The 14737-nt window shown below is 41.5% G+C and overlaps 1 protein-coding gene across 1 annotated transcript; it reads right to left on the bottom strand.

The window, feature by feature from the left end:
* Positions 1–6168: 6168 nt before the first annotated feature.
* Positions 6169–7122, bottom strand: LOC134377161 (olfactory receptor 51E1-like). The gene has a single exon (XM_063095778.1). It carries the CDS (start codon positions 7120–7122, stop codon positions 6169–6171), a length of 954 nt encoding a protein of 317 aa, XP_062951848.1.
* Positions 7123–14737: the final 7615 nt, after the last annotated feature.

Genomic DNA, 14737 nt, shown 5'->3' with positions numbered 1-14737 from the left:
TGATGCAGGATGCTTGCCGGACTTGGGCCCTTAAAAGAGGCTGATAAATTTTTAAAAAGAAAGAAAGAAAAGAAAAACAACTTCTAGACAGATTAAATCTTACCCATAGCTTTGTGCTCTGTTATGGGCATCAGGGAAAAGAGATGTCAGATTATGATGATAAACTTCTCATTTTAATTTATTTATTTCACATGTATTTTCTCAATGCTAACTTTTTCCAGGTCCTATACTAGGGATCAGGAACATAAAAATCATTTATACATGGTCTTGCCCTCCAACATCTCACATTTGAGTATATATACAAAAAACATAAATAGAGAATGTAATACAGAATAATAAGTGTATTGTTAAAGTGCATGCAGCGTGCTGGATAAGAAGGACAGTTATTTACCTGCATATTCTTTGGTTGCTTCTATAATTAAAAGAGAATAATTATAGCACCTAGCTTATAATGTTGTGTGTTAATATATGTGAAATATATTAAAATATATAGTAAACACCAATAAAATTTTTCTCTTTTTGTTGTTGTAGAAATCATTCATTTATTCATCATATCATTTATTTGTGCCTATTTGAGGTTATGAGGCCTCAGAAATGAATAAGACCCAAATTTTTACCTGTGGGAATCTCACAGTCTATCAGAGTAGACAGAAAAATAAGTAAGCAAGTGCAATGACAAGTAATAAGTCATTGATATAGGGTAAGAAAAGGGAGGTGAGAAAAGAAAAAAAAAAAAAACAAGAGAAGCATGTAGTGCAGGAGTTTTCTGGAGATTTCTGGGGACTCTATATGGCCTACTTAAAAAAAAGAAACATATTATGCAGATGAGGGAATATGGAGTTGTGTGGGGAAAGTAGAGAAATGGTAGTGAGAGGGGACATTGCAAACTGAGGAATGAGCAATTTACTTTCACGGAAGAACAGATAGTTAAAGTATGACTGGAGCAGAGCACGAGGTGGCAGAGGGTGCGCCTGGAGTAGAAGGCAGGTTTTCACATGTAGAACTTTTCTTCTGTGCTACAGAAGTTGCTTCTGTTCTTGAGCATGAGCTATGCTGTTGCATCCAATCTGAAGGGTAAATGAGATCCTAAAAGAATCCTTGTACCTTTATACAGAACTTATTATCTTTTGCTTTATATTCTAATTTTGATGAGTTTGCAACTACTCCCATATCAGGAAGTTTGTGTCCATATCCCTAGAAGTTCTCCTATTAGGGCTTGATAAGGACTGCGCACATCTGTGTCTACCACAGATGCAACTGGCACCATGGTTTTACCATGTTATATGACCCAAATGCCAAAGCTGCCTGCACCACACACTGAAAATGTTGCAGAGCCCTCTCTTGATCCAGGCTGTCTCAAAACTGGTAGCCCACTAGACTACCTGACATGTGGGTCAAATAATTATGCCCAAGTACATTATGTGCTATCTCTAAAATCCAAAGAAGATTAACATGTCCTGAGCCTCTTTCTTGATGGTAGGAGGTACAACATACAAGCTGCAATCATCTGTCCTTTACCTTGGAGAGGGTATGCCAGAAAGATAAAAAAAGACCACTGAACTTGTAAGGACTTCATGGATGTAGAAGGTTGCTGAATTTTTGAGAAGTTTATCTCCCATTCTGTGATGTGCATCCATCTTACTGAGGTATCCGGAATACTTGCCACTTCCTGATTTCCAACACCTAGGTTAGCAGTTTCAATATCCATGTTTAAACATCATGTTCTTCAGATTTTGAAGATCTATGCTGAATAATGTTTTTTCTTCTGTGGCATAGACATTACTTCTTTTCTCAGGACCTACTGGATCTTTAATTTAGTTAGTAGTTCCAAGTAGTCTGACTCCAGGGTTGGCTAACTCTGCCTTCTTCCAGCAAATATAAAGATGTTATTTCTAAAAATAAACACATGTAGATGGGCCACTGAATCACCAAAACCTGTTGAAAGCATGCCTTAGAGAGGACTGGGCTAAATAACTAGATAACTCCAGAGCATTCTGATTGCTCATATCTGTCATCTCTCTGGGCTTTCCTTTCTCCTCACTGTTCCCTCCAGCCTCCTCACCCTCTCATCAAACATTCCCATCCCAGGGGTGGAGCTCAACAGAGAGCAAGTTTTCTGTTACCCAAAGTCTGGTCGCCGTGGATATTGGCTGTATTTTCCTGCAGCAGCATAGAAGGAGAGAGTGTCATCGCTGTAGGGGGCTCCTAGTCTTCCATAGGATGTGGTAAAACAGAGCAGCCTGGGTGGATAGTCAAGACCCAGACTCAGACATAAATCTATTTTTGAAAAGCGATAGGGCTTTTCTCTTTTTTTTTTTTTTCTCTCCTCCCCAGAGAGTCCAAGGAAAACAAATGACAGAAGGCAGAGGGAATAGAGAAATAAAGAGACCTGGGTATTGGGCATCCCCAGCTGTCAGTTCCATATTTTGCTTCAGAAAGCGGAGACCAAAAAGGATCTCTTCCTGCGGCCATGAATCAAGTAGCTCAGGGAAGGGCTCAGAAACCCACACTCCGTTTCAAAGTAAGGTGTCTGTATTGGTGATAAAAATAGTCATGGTTAAGGAGACCACTCAAAGTCACTTCTAGAGTAGCATTCTAGAAAAATATAAATGTTCATGCTTAGAAACACACAAACATGGTGCACAGATTTCTCCAGGAATTATTCATTAATTCATCAAAATGACTGAATTCATAATATGTCCTATGTAGTAATCAGGGTTACCTAAAGAAACAGAACCAATAGGTTGTGTGTTTATGTGTAGAGAGAGACAGAGAGGGAGAGGGAGATAGAAAAAGATTTATTTAAGGAATTGGCTCATGCAAATGTGGGGACTGACAAGTCTGAAATCTTCAGGGCTGGCTGGCAGGCTGGAGACTCAGGGAAGAGCTGATGTTGCAGCCTGAAGTCTGAAGACAAATTGGAGCAGACTTGCTTCCTCCTTGAGAAACCTGTCTTTTCTCTTAAGGCCTTCAACTAATTATGTTAGGCCCACTCACATTACAGAAGGTAATTTCCACTCTACTGGTTTAAATGTTAATTACATATAAAAAAAAAAAAACTTCATGGAAAAATCTAGACTGGTGTTTGACGAAAAACAGGGTACAATAGCTTAGCCAAGTTGACACATACAATTAACCATCATATGTACCACATGCTGTTGAGTGAAGCTCTGTCAATATGAATCAAAGTCACTGTTCTTGAAAAGATCATACTAGTTGGAAAGAGAGATAAATCAGAAATCACTGTGCAAATGACTGAATAGAGTTTTTTAAAGACATGAGTTAATAAAGAGAAGGAAAGAAAAAATTCTTGGGGATTGGTATAGCAAAGACAAAATGTTGAGAGCAAGAAAGCCTCAGCGGAAGGAAATTCGGAGGGAAAAAGACAGAGCAAGTGAAGAGAAAATGAATATAAAATTCAATGGAACAGGGTATGCCAATTTAAAGGTGGTGGCTTAGGAAAACTAAGCTGTTTGAGACTGCTCGAGAACTCCATAGGAAGGGTCGGGGGAGAGGGGAGAGGTGAGAGGTGGTGGTATATGTTAAGGACAAGGATGCCAGCCAAGCAGCTGCCCTAAGAAACTAGAGAAATGATGAGATTATAAGCAATTTACTTAGGGATTGAACAATGGGAAGGTGAGCATAGATGTAATGTATACTGGGTAGATAAAATGAATTGATGAGAAGATGTCCATCAATCTTAACACTATGCAGCTTATCTGATGGCAAGGCTGTAAGGACATATTTGTCTGCAGGTATCCCCACCAGACTTCTTAAAGCAGAGTATGGTTAGATCCAAATACTTAAGAGTCCTTATTGACATGTTAAGAATACATTGGTTAGAAATTTAACCAAACCCTTCTTGGAAATTTCTCCTATTCAGAGTCACCTATAAATCAAACATTTGTCTAATTCACTGCAACTGTGTAATGCATGATTGCCTGGAATAGGGCCTCATTTCTCCTCCTCTTGCAAACCTGCCACTGATCCTAGTATTTGGAGGCTGGGAAACACATTTATCCTTTACTTCATTTTCCTTCATGAGTTTATAGACTTGATTATTCATTCCATTATTTATTCATTGAAATAAGCAAATGTTGAATGAGAATTTGCTCTGCACCATGCAAGAGTTAAGCACTTGAAAACAAAACCATATGGCCACTATTTTCATGGCTCTTACAGTCTAGTGAGAGAGATATAAGAACATCAAGGAAAGAAGCAAGTATAAGATTTAAAAATGCATTCGGTGGTATAACAGAAATCTAAAATATGTGGTGTAAGTATAATGGATGAGGTGTGGCCCAGAGCACCTACCTGGTGAAGGACATCCCAAATGGCTCTCTGAGAAGATGAGGTTTAAGACCTGAAAGTATGAGGAGGCAGCCATGTGAATAGCAAAGAGGAGAGTACAGGCAGAGCAAAACAGCCCCAAAGTGAAGAAGTGACTTGGCCTATTTATGAAACTGAAATACTTTGCAAATATTTTCTCACATTCTGCAGATTGTCTCTTCAATCTGTTGATTGTTTCCTTCATTGTGCAGAAGCTTTTTAGTTAGATGTAATCCCGTTTGTCTATTTTTGCTTTTGCTGCCTGTGCTTTTGAGTTCTTATCCAAAAATGTCCTCGCCCAGTGCAATGTCATGAACTGTTTACAGTAGTTTCATAGTTTCAGGTCTTACATTTAAGTCTTTAATTCATATTGAGTTGATTTTTGTATATGGTGATAGATTAGAGTCCGGTTTCATTCTTCTGCATATTGACATCCAGTTTTCCCAGCACTGTTTGAGTGATAATGTTTAAAGTAATAGATATGCTAATTACCTGATGTAATCATTACACAATCACAATATTTGCATGTATTGAAACATCATGTTGTACCCCATACATGTGTGCAATCATTGTATGTCAATTAAAAATAAATATTAAAATTAAAAAAGAGAAACTAAAATAAGATCAGCATGACTAAATAATAAACGAGAAGGAATCTATCATGTAATAACAGTGGAGAGTTAGGCAGGTGCTAGATCACCAGAGTCTGTAGGCCTGTTTTATGAGCATGCATTGGGGAACCTCTGAAGAACTTTAATAAGAGGAACGACATAATCAAGTCACTTCCTTCAACCTCAGTTATATCATCCCTAAAGTAGGAATAGTAATCCCTTCAGGATCTACACTACGGGACAACTGTGAGGATTAAATGAATATTATATAAGATTCTGAGAAATACTGAGTGTTAGACAATGCAATCTTAATAACAAAACTTATGTTTGTAGTTCTTTGCATTTCAGACAATTTTTCCCATGCTTTATCTCATCTGAAGAAGAAGCCACAGGAAAGAGTATTGAATTTAGAATCAGACTTACACAGATTCAGATTTCAGGACTATGATACTTCAGCCATTTACTCAGAGGCAGTGACTACAGCTCTCCACCCTCAGTGTCCTCATCTGTATAATGAGGGGAATAATATGACATTGTCCAATGTCTCTGTTGATATTGAGTATGGAGAAATTCAGTCAAACATGCGTACACGCAAATCATGGAATTTATTATACATCACAAGTGTACCATAGAAAAGTCAAAGGCAAGAAAAACTGATAACCTCAGGAAAAGCTCACTTCAGGAAACACAAAGCCATACGATTCAAAAGGAAGCCATTGCTTTAAGTCACATTATCTAATTTTATACATTCTTGCATTTATTTTCCTTTCGCCATGCTTAAACTTTTAGTAACTGTACTTTAGCCCTTATCTCAGGATGCTGGAGACCATCACTGCAAGCAATTCAGACGTGGACTGGAAGGTCAAATGGGAAGTAATAACCCTCCAATCACAAGCACCTCAGGGCCTTGAAAATTATACCAAGGTACTTCACAAAGTTCATGGAAAATTTTGTATTATATTTTAATGCTATTTTTCCACAAGCTTTTTCTTAAGTTCTTTGGTACTCAAAGAGCCAAAGCAGAAAATAATATTTAAAAAGGGGGATTGGAAGTTTATGGTCCTCACATCCCTTTCTCACATGGACAATCTCCAGTTTCCTCTACAAATGACCCAAGTTAAATTTTTTTATTAAGAAAGATTTTTTTCTTAATATTACCTTCCAAAATGTTGATATCAAAATCCAAATGGGAGGACTTTGAATGGAAAAGAAGTTTGATTAGTGACACCTAGGGATCTGAAGTGTGTACAGTCACATGGAAAAGACGAAGGATGCGCTGTCGTATCTCCTTTGTCTTCACTCCATAGACAATGGGGTTGAGCACAGGAGGAACCAGTAGATAGATGTTGGCCATTACAATGGGAAGGAGGGAGTCACGTCGCTTGCTAAAGCGGTGGACCATGGACAATCCAATGAAAGGTACATAGAATATGAAAACAGCACACACATGAGAGACACAAGTGCCAAATGCCTTTGCCTGGGCTTCACGTGTCAAGCCCAACACTGTCTTAAGGATAAGCAGATATGAGAAGGAGATGAGAAGTAAATCCAGTCCAATGGCAGAGATGATGACGATGAGGCCATAGATGACATTAACATGGATATCAGCACAGGCCAGCTTCATGACATCTTGGTGTAGGCAGTAGGAATGGGAAAGGATATTGGAGTGGCAGAAGGGCAGCTGTTTGATTAAGACAGGTATGGGTACCGTTATTGCAACACCCCGCACCACAGCAGCCATGCCAATCTTGGTAATGCGAGGCAACGTGAGCACAGTGGCATGGCGCAGTGGGTGGCAGATGGCCACATAGCGGTCAAAGGCCATGGCCAGCAGCACTGTGGACTCCATGCCAGATAAGGAGTGGATGGCAAACATCTGTAGCAGACAAGCATCAAACTGGATGGTAGTGGAATTGAACCAGAAGATGGCCATCATTTTCGGCATGGATGAGGTGGAGATGAGGATATCAAGGCCAGAAAGCATGCAAAGGAAGATATACATGGGCTCATGTAGGCTGTGCTCGGTCCGCACAATGTAGATGATCATCAAGTTACCTAGCACGGCAATTACGTAGAGGGAGCACAATGGGAAAGCCAACCAGAACTGAGCCTCTTCCAAGCCTGGGAGGCCTATTAGGATGAAATATGTGACACTGGATTCGTTGCCACTGGGGCCCACCATTGTGAAGAAGCTGAGCTGCGACCAGTGCCAGGGTGGTAGAAGCTGAAATGCAATGATAAGCCATTGTCATATCCACCAGAATTCCACAACACCTCCCACCATCCTGATGTCCTATTCTCTAACCCAAACTCTGATTCCATGGCCTATCCAAACTCTGATCTTATTCTAAACTCAATCTAACAATAACTTAAGGATCAGATACAAATTTACCCAGTCCTACTTACTAACCCCACCTATATAGTCAATTCTAACAACAAGTGAAATACTTGCACAAAAATTCTAAGCATATTATAAATCATTTAGTTCTCCAAAGAAAGGCTATTGACTGAGTATACACAATTCTTAGATGGTTAAAAAAAAAATACCATCACTTTTTCTATCCTATTCTACCCTTATGCCCCTCTATGCTTAATGCTAACTACAATTCTAATCACATGATTAGACTATCTTTAAGACAAATTCCAGTCCAACCGAGCAATACAAGTAGTGACATAAATTATCATTGAAACCTCACCTCATCACTAATCTAATAATCTTCCCAATTCTATCCTTAATCCTAACCTTAAAATTAATCTAATACTTAACCTTAATAACCATTTTAATCTTAACCTAAAACTTAACACCTATTTTATGATAAACCCTAATCCAATAAAAACCAGACACTACCTTCATCCTGAACTCTACACACTTTACTCTTGCCTAAATGCCTATTCAAAACTTTATACTTGTCCAGACTACCCAGTTTATATCAGAAAAGGAACGATGACCACAGTGGTTGCCATTGGTGTCCCATCCAGACCCCATTCACAAAACCAATGCACCCATCTCTCATCCTCAGTGAGTGTTGAGTGCTAAGGACTCACAGCTCCCCCTTTCTGCGGCAATTTGTCCTTGGTCAAATAGGAAGCACCTCACCCAGGAGGTTACACTATGCCCCCCACATGAGGAGTGTCTAAGAGGCCAGTGACTGCCTGACATAGGGGTACAAAAAGACAGTCCCCCTTGCCTCCAGGTGGGACCACCACTGTGATGCAATTTGTTCTTCAGAACTTCCAGGAACCAGGCTGAGGCTGGTCTCCAGCTGAGATCACAGTCTTGCTCAGCTTTCTTCCCCTGCCCGACCCTGCTTCCCTCACTCGTCTTCTCCTGACAGCACTCCCTCAGTATATCATTTGGACAACAGTTTCCATCTCAGGTTGCTTCCAGGGGACCCATCAGCCTAGGAGAGTGAGTTGACACAACTAGAACACCAATCTTGACAGACGATGGCATTAGAAATACTGGAAGAATAATCAGTCCTATAGCAGAGTCTGAACTGAATCTGGCTATAAAAGTTCATATATATATATATATAAACACACACACATACAGGTAGATAGCTGGATATAGCCATAGATTAAGTGACAGATATTGCTGAGGTGGGAGATGCCAAACTCAGGTTATCTCAGTCTGTATCTCTCCATTTAAAGGTATTACTAATTCTCTTCCTCCCTGTCTTTCTTTCGTGCTTCCATACATATTCATGTGCTCCTGCTATTTATTAGATTAATAGAACCTATACATGTACATTGTAGTTTTAAACAGATTTACACACCCACTACATAGATACACACAGTATATATACATACATATATATGTAAAAGGTTAGATTGGTAAGATTTGGCCCTTGAAAACGTGAGAGCTGGGGTTGGGGATTCCTGCATGGGTTTCCAGACAACAGTTGAGTAAACGGCAGAGCTCATGACCATTTTCAGGATTAGTTTAGAACATCCACTGGGCTCAGGATGTGTCAATAATCTTTATTACTCTATTGAGATGTCACCCAGTAGTTCCTCAGGCACAGAGTTCAGTGGGAAAACAAGGGGTCATGAGTTTTACAACAGAGGGTGACAGAGATTAATACAATCTGCTTGAGTAAAAAGGTTCAAGGCAGAGGAACCGTATTTAACCTCGACCTTCAGGCAAAGAGGCCGAAGTCTTCAACGCCCTTCACTCTTTTATAATGTCTCTGCAGCATGTGACACTGAGTAGTTCCCTCCTTCCTAAAACCTCTCCCTCTCCCTTCTGCTCTTCCGCATTTGTCTCTGGTCACTATCCTTGTTCTCCTTTCTGGAATATTACCTCCTCTGCTGGACTCTGAAACATACCCCTAAATGATAATGCTCTTCAAAGTTTCACCTTCAATGCTCTTCTCGTTCTATACTCTCTTTTCAGACCATCTCATCTCCTTCAGTAAATCCATCAAATGTATAAACTATTGAATCCCAAATATATTTAGTGAGCCCTGAATTTTCCTTTGTGATCCAGATTCATAATTCTAAAATCTTACTAAAAGGGTCCATCTGGTTGTCTCTCACACACATCAAACTCTCCCTGTCCAAAACATGAACTCTTCCAGGACAATAATCCAGCACTCAAATTCCCGTCCACACCTTCATGAGCTGTTCGATCTGGGGCAAATCATTTAACCTTTCTAAGCTTCAGTTTTCTCATTAAAATGATGATAGCAGTCCCTACTTAACAGGGCTAATGAGGATTAAATGAGATGATGGGTATAAAGCATTTATTGCAATACCTCACACACAGTAAGTAAGTAAGAAATTGTACATGTTGTTGGTGACCGTTTTTCTCCAGTATTTCTTTTTGTTGTTGTTGTTATGGTGGCCTAGCCTGTCACCCGAGCTAGATACTCTGATACTGACTGTCATGCCTCTAATGTAACCTTCCTCAACAGCACAATCCCAATAATCAGATGAAATCAGGTCACTATCTTTTATTGTCAAAAATACCCCCAAAACTTCAAACTGATTCTACAATAAAGACAAAACTTCTCAGGATGTGGCTTCTGCCCTGTCTTTAGCACCTGGCCCTCGGTTTCTCCCTTCCCACTCCTCACCATGGCCCCAGCCCCAACCCCACTGGAATGCATGCTGTTTCATAAAGGGAGCAGTGATTCCCATGACTCTGTGTCTTTTTGTCTTTTTACTTCTCATCCTTTGTCTAGGAATACTATTCCTCCCAGATCTCGCTCCTTGACTTCCCACACTCATTTTCCTTGCCCTGGCTTACTCTCCTATCCCTCTCTTGTGCTACTTTTCCTCAGCCTCTTTCCCCTGGGTATAATTAAATGTTTCCTGCTCTGTGCTCTCCCCCAAAACTTATTTAGGTTGTTTTGATACACTTTACCTTCCAATAATAATAACTAGATTTATTACTATATTTATTTCCCCCTGAATTAGGAACTCCTTAATGCCAGGGACCCTACTATATTTATTAAATAGTGTTTACTGAATGTTTGTTGAAGATGAAAATGAATTTTATCAATAGATGAATCCCTCAGTAAACACCTAATGAGGAAAAAAAAGCCAAGGGGATAGGCAGGACTGCCAGCTGTCTCTACTGTATAGACTATTGAGAAAGATGAAAGAATCATCTTTTGTTAGGTTTGTAAGGTCAGTGCAGGGTGGTCTTAAGTTCAAAACATGAATTTTAGGGTCAAACAGAAAAGCTCTTTCTTAGGCAGGGAGCAGAGAGCATACAGAGGATATACAGAAAAAAGGTCATCTGCAAAGTCTTGGCTCATAATAAAAGCAGAGAATAATAACAGCTTCATAATGTGACTATGAAATTATATGAGATAAGACATGACAAAGGGTGTTGTAAAAACTGAATAACAGCGCACATAGCACTTCTTTTTCATAAAAATGGGGAACAAGCTCTCTGAAAATGTGTAAAGTTTCCAAAAACTTTTCATTTCCCCAATTTGTCACCTTAGTCACTCACTATTCAACTTCTATGCACACACTCATGCACACACATACTAACTAGCAGTCAATGTCTTACAATGGCAAGACTGGGCACTGACATAGAGATACTAGAAATCAAAAAGCTGGCATGAAGGGGAGGTGCATAGGCAGCACGAAGTGGGCAGCTATTCCTGCAGGTAAAATACCAGGCGGGACCTCAGAAGACTGCAGCAGGAGAGAAATGAAGGAATGAGGAGGGAGCCATCCAGAAAGCCCAAGTACCACCCTTCAAAATATCCAGCCTGAAGCGTCCTGATCTCCCACACTTCCTTCAAGAGGCGGACACAGGGACCAGATGACTTCCAGATAGCCTTCCAGTCTGAGCAGATGTTAGTAATTAGAACCATTTGCACAAATCAGAGACATGATTGGGAGTTCCAGAGGAAGTTGAAACTAAATTTTGAAAATAAGACACCAGGAAAAATAAACAAACAATGTTTTTTTTTTTCTTTTTTTAGAAAGCCCACACACTGAACTTATCCCCAGGGAGTAACAACGTGCTTGAGACTTTCTCTGAAAAAGTCAAACTATCTTAGCAAGTCCCAGGAATGTTTCTTGGAGCACTATGAAGGACTTCTTTGCTCTTTCTCGACAATGGGGGAGCAGGAGCCCCCAGCTGTACACAGCTAAAATCCACTTTCGGGCCCTCAATCCACTGTCTTCCTGCCCCGTGGCTTTCAGGATTCTGTCCCTTAGTGCTGCCCGCTCAGCTCCCATCACCAGCCCATCCTCACACTCTTCCCAGAACTCCGAACTCCTTCCTTCTCATAGGCCCATGGAAAACTAGTCAGGGAGGTAGACTGGGGGCTATTAGCCCTACCTCCTCTCACCCAAGAGAACAATGAGGTCACCCCCAACCCTAATTTTATTGTGTTTATGATATTCACAGAGATCACCAAGTGCCTACAAAATGCCAGACAATATACAGTGACAACTATATAAATTTTATTTCCAACCCAAGAACCACTCTGCATAATAGGGGTTCTACATATCCTCTTTATATTATAGGTGATATAACTGAGGCTCGCAGAGATTAAAAATATTCCCAGGGTTTAACAGTTGACTGGGAAAGCAGAAACGTGACCTAGGTTGTCTAACTCCAAGGCCTGTACATTTTCCCCTATTCTAGACTGCCTTTAATTGCACTGCATCTTTTTAAAACTAATAACATCGACCCAAGTGGCAAGGTCCTTGGTAATTAGGAAACCTAGCCTGGGTATACTCGTAGAAGGGAGATCAAAAGGGCAGCAAACAGGACTCTTCTGGACAGGGACTCAAGGCACCCTCCTCCTTTTCCAGCCCCAACTCCCCTGGCTGTAACATTGGCAATCCCCACAATGGAGATTAAAAAGCTTTATCTTTCACAAGTATCTCTTTCTTATCTAATTAGAGCCTCTCATCAACCTGCCAAATAGGTATAATTAATCCCACTTGACAGATAAGGATATTGAGGTTTATTTAGAGCCCTCAGTGCCAAATCCATGTGCTTTCCAATACACTCGGCGACTGCCCTGCCCCTCTCCTAGTCTCCGTAGGAGTGGACTGATGCTTTGTAAGGACTATTTCAATGTTAATCTCCAAGGAATCCAAAACTGAGGACTCATGAGTCCAGGGATCTCTCTAGGACTCAGGACACCTGACCAGCTCTCCCCACTTAGGTTCGGTGTGGAAGGGGAACAAGGAGGGAGTGGGAGAGAGGATTTGTGGTCACTGTCACTATCTGGGCTAAACATATAGAATGTTCCATGCCCAAAGCAATGGAGCAGGGGCCTCTGTCATAATATTTGGAAAAGAATGTCCTTTGAGGGAAGCTCAGACATACCTGGGAGTGTCTTGCTCCTATTCCCAGGCCCAGAGAGGAAAGGCAGACCACAGGGACAAGGCTGTGGCTGGCAAGAACTGTAGGAGCTCATCATGTGCTTCTTGGAGAGGCTCTCTGAGGGTAGAATCTCCAGAATCACATCCACCCAAAATATCTGCATCCACTGTCACCCATACCTTGCTTGGATTTGATAAACAGATGAATCCTTACAAGGCATTGGCCACTCTTTTCAGAATGGATGACGTGAGAACGGAAAGATGAGAGAGTGCAATTTCCGAATCCCAAAAAGCAGACTAAGGCTCCCACCACACTGGATTCGCAAAAGTCAGCCTGGCCCCCTAAATCACCCCAGGGAGAGTTCCTAGGGGAGCTCAGGGTTCAGGTCTCTGCCCCTCCACTTCCAGAGTACAGCCAGACAAGTGTTCCATGGACCTGCAAAGCTTGACCTAGCTATCATTGTCCTGTAGAGCTGCTCTGGCCACTGCCTGCCTGCAAAGAAACGTGGGGCTAGGGAAATGTCTGATGTGTGACTTTGAACAATGAACTCATTTTTCAACAATTTTTGACTGACTAACTATTGTGTGCCAGACTCTGTGCCTGGAGATAGTGAGGTACAGGGAACACAAGGCACAGCTCCAGCCTTCCGGGGGTGGGGAGAAATTGAGACAAATACGCAGCCATCAGAGCACGTTGTGGTAAGTGCTAGAACAGGGAAAGCACAAGGGCCTTGGAAGCAAAGGTGACCATAGCTCACCGAGTTTTTTCTGCTCAGAGGGCTTCGCTGATGAGGTGTCATCTGAGCCATGACTCTTGGGACCAGTTGCAGTTAAGCAGGCATTCAGTTAGACAATGAAAGCAAATTGAGCATCAAAACTGGAGATAAAACAGTATATAAAACAGAGAAGATAACTGCTGTCATGGAGAGCAACAGCGAAAAGTAAACAATTAAGCAGAAGATTTCAGATAAAGGTAAGTGCACTAAAGACAAGCTAGAGTGGTAGGATAGAGAAGGATGGGGGCAGGGCACCTATATCTGAGACAGTCATCAGAGAAAGCCTCTCTGATGAGGTGGTATACGAGCTTAGAGCTGTGTGAAGAGAAAATGCCACACATTCTAAGATGTAGGCAAAGAGCATTCCAGGCATGAGAGGCAATAAGAGGAAAAGGTCTAAGGCAAGAAAGAGTTTGGGGGCTCATAGAACACAAAGAAAGTTGAGGGGGCCAGAGCATGGAAATCACTAGAGAGTTTTAGAGGAGGCCAGAGGAGGGCAGGGACCAGATCATGTAACAGTGGCTTGCAGGACATGGCGAGGAGCTTTGATTGAATCTGAATTATGTGGGGGAATTTGAGTAACAGACCTGATCTAATTTGACTTTTAAAGTCCAGTCTGGTAAATGCAAAGACCCAGAGAGAAAGAGAACAGACCTTGTTTGGAAAGCTACAAGTGGTTTAGTGTGACTGGGCTAAAGAGTACAAAGCTGGGGAAGTTCCAGTGTGGACACTAAACAACTTCTAAAGTGGACTGAAGACAGAATGCTGAACCTAGGCACAGACAGATCTAGGATCAGAACGCTAGGAAGATTACTGAGTCCCAGTCTCAGCCACAGCCTGACTCCTGATGCGCAGTATGGAATGAGCCCTGCTCCCACTCAGAGGCCCCACTGCCACCCTAGATGTCACATGATCCCCAATCACAGGAGACTGAGCTTCAACCAAACTAACCTCCTGGGTACTGGCCCTGTTCATACACCGAATCCCAATCCAACCCCAATCTATCGCTAGCCCAGTCTGTTCTCTGTCCCCATTCACATTCATTCCTACTGGCCCAGCCAGTCTCTAAATGGGCACCTCAGTAAACTGGTCCCTGAAAAACTGCTAGAAAACTACCCTCGGGCAACGCCTAACACCCACATGCTTCCCATCATCGTACAAACGCAGAAATTGCTAAAGCTGTCCGCCCTTTGACAGGGGCTTCCTTCACAGCCC

The sequence above is a fragment of the Cynocephalus volans genome, chromosome 4, assembly GCF_027409185.1.
Source record: "Cynocephalus volans isolate mCynVol1 chromosome 4, mCynVol1.pri, whole genome shotgun sequence".
In the NCBI taxonomy this organism is placed as follows: domain Eukaryota; kingdom Metazoa; phylum Chordata; class Mammalia; order Dermoptera; family Cynocephalidae; genus Cynocephalus; species Cynocephalus volans.
Note: the sequence above shows the minus strand (reverse complement) of the source record. Positions and strands in the feature narration are given on the sequence as shown.

Coding starts and splice junctions, on each gene's coding strand:
- LOC134377161 (XM_063095778.1), bottom strand. CDS start 7,122: ATGGTGGGCCCCAGTGGCAACGAATCCAGTGTCACATATTTCATCCTA.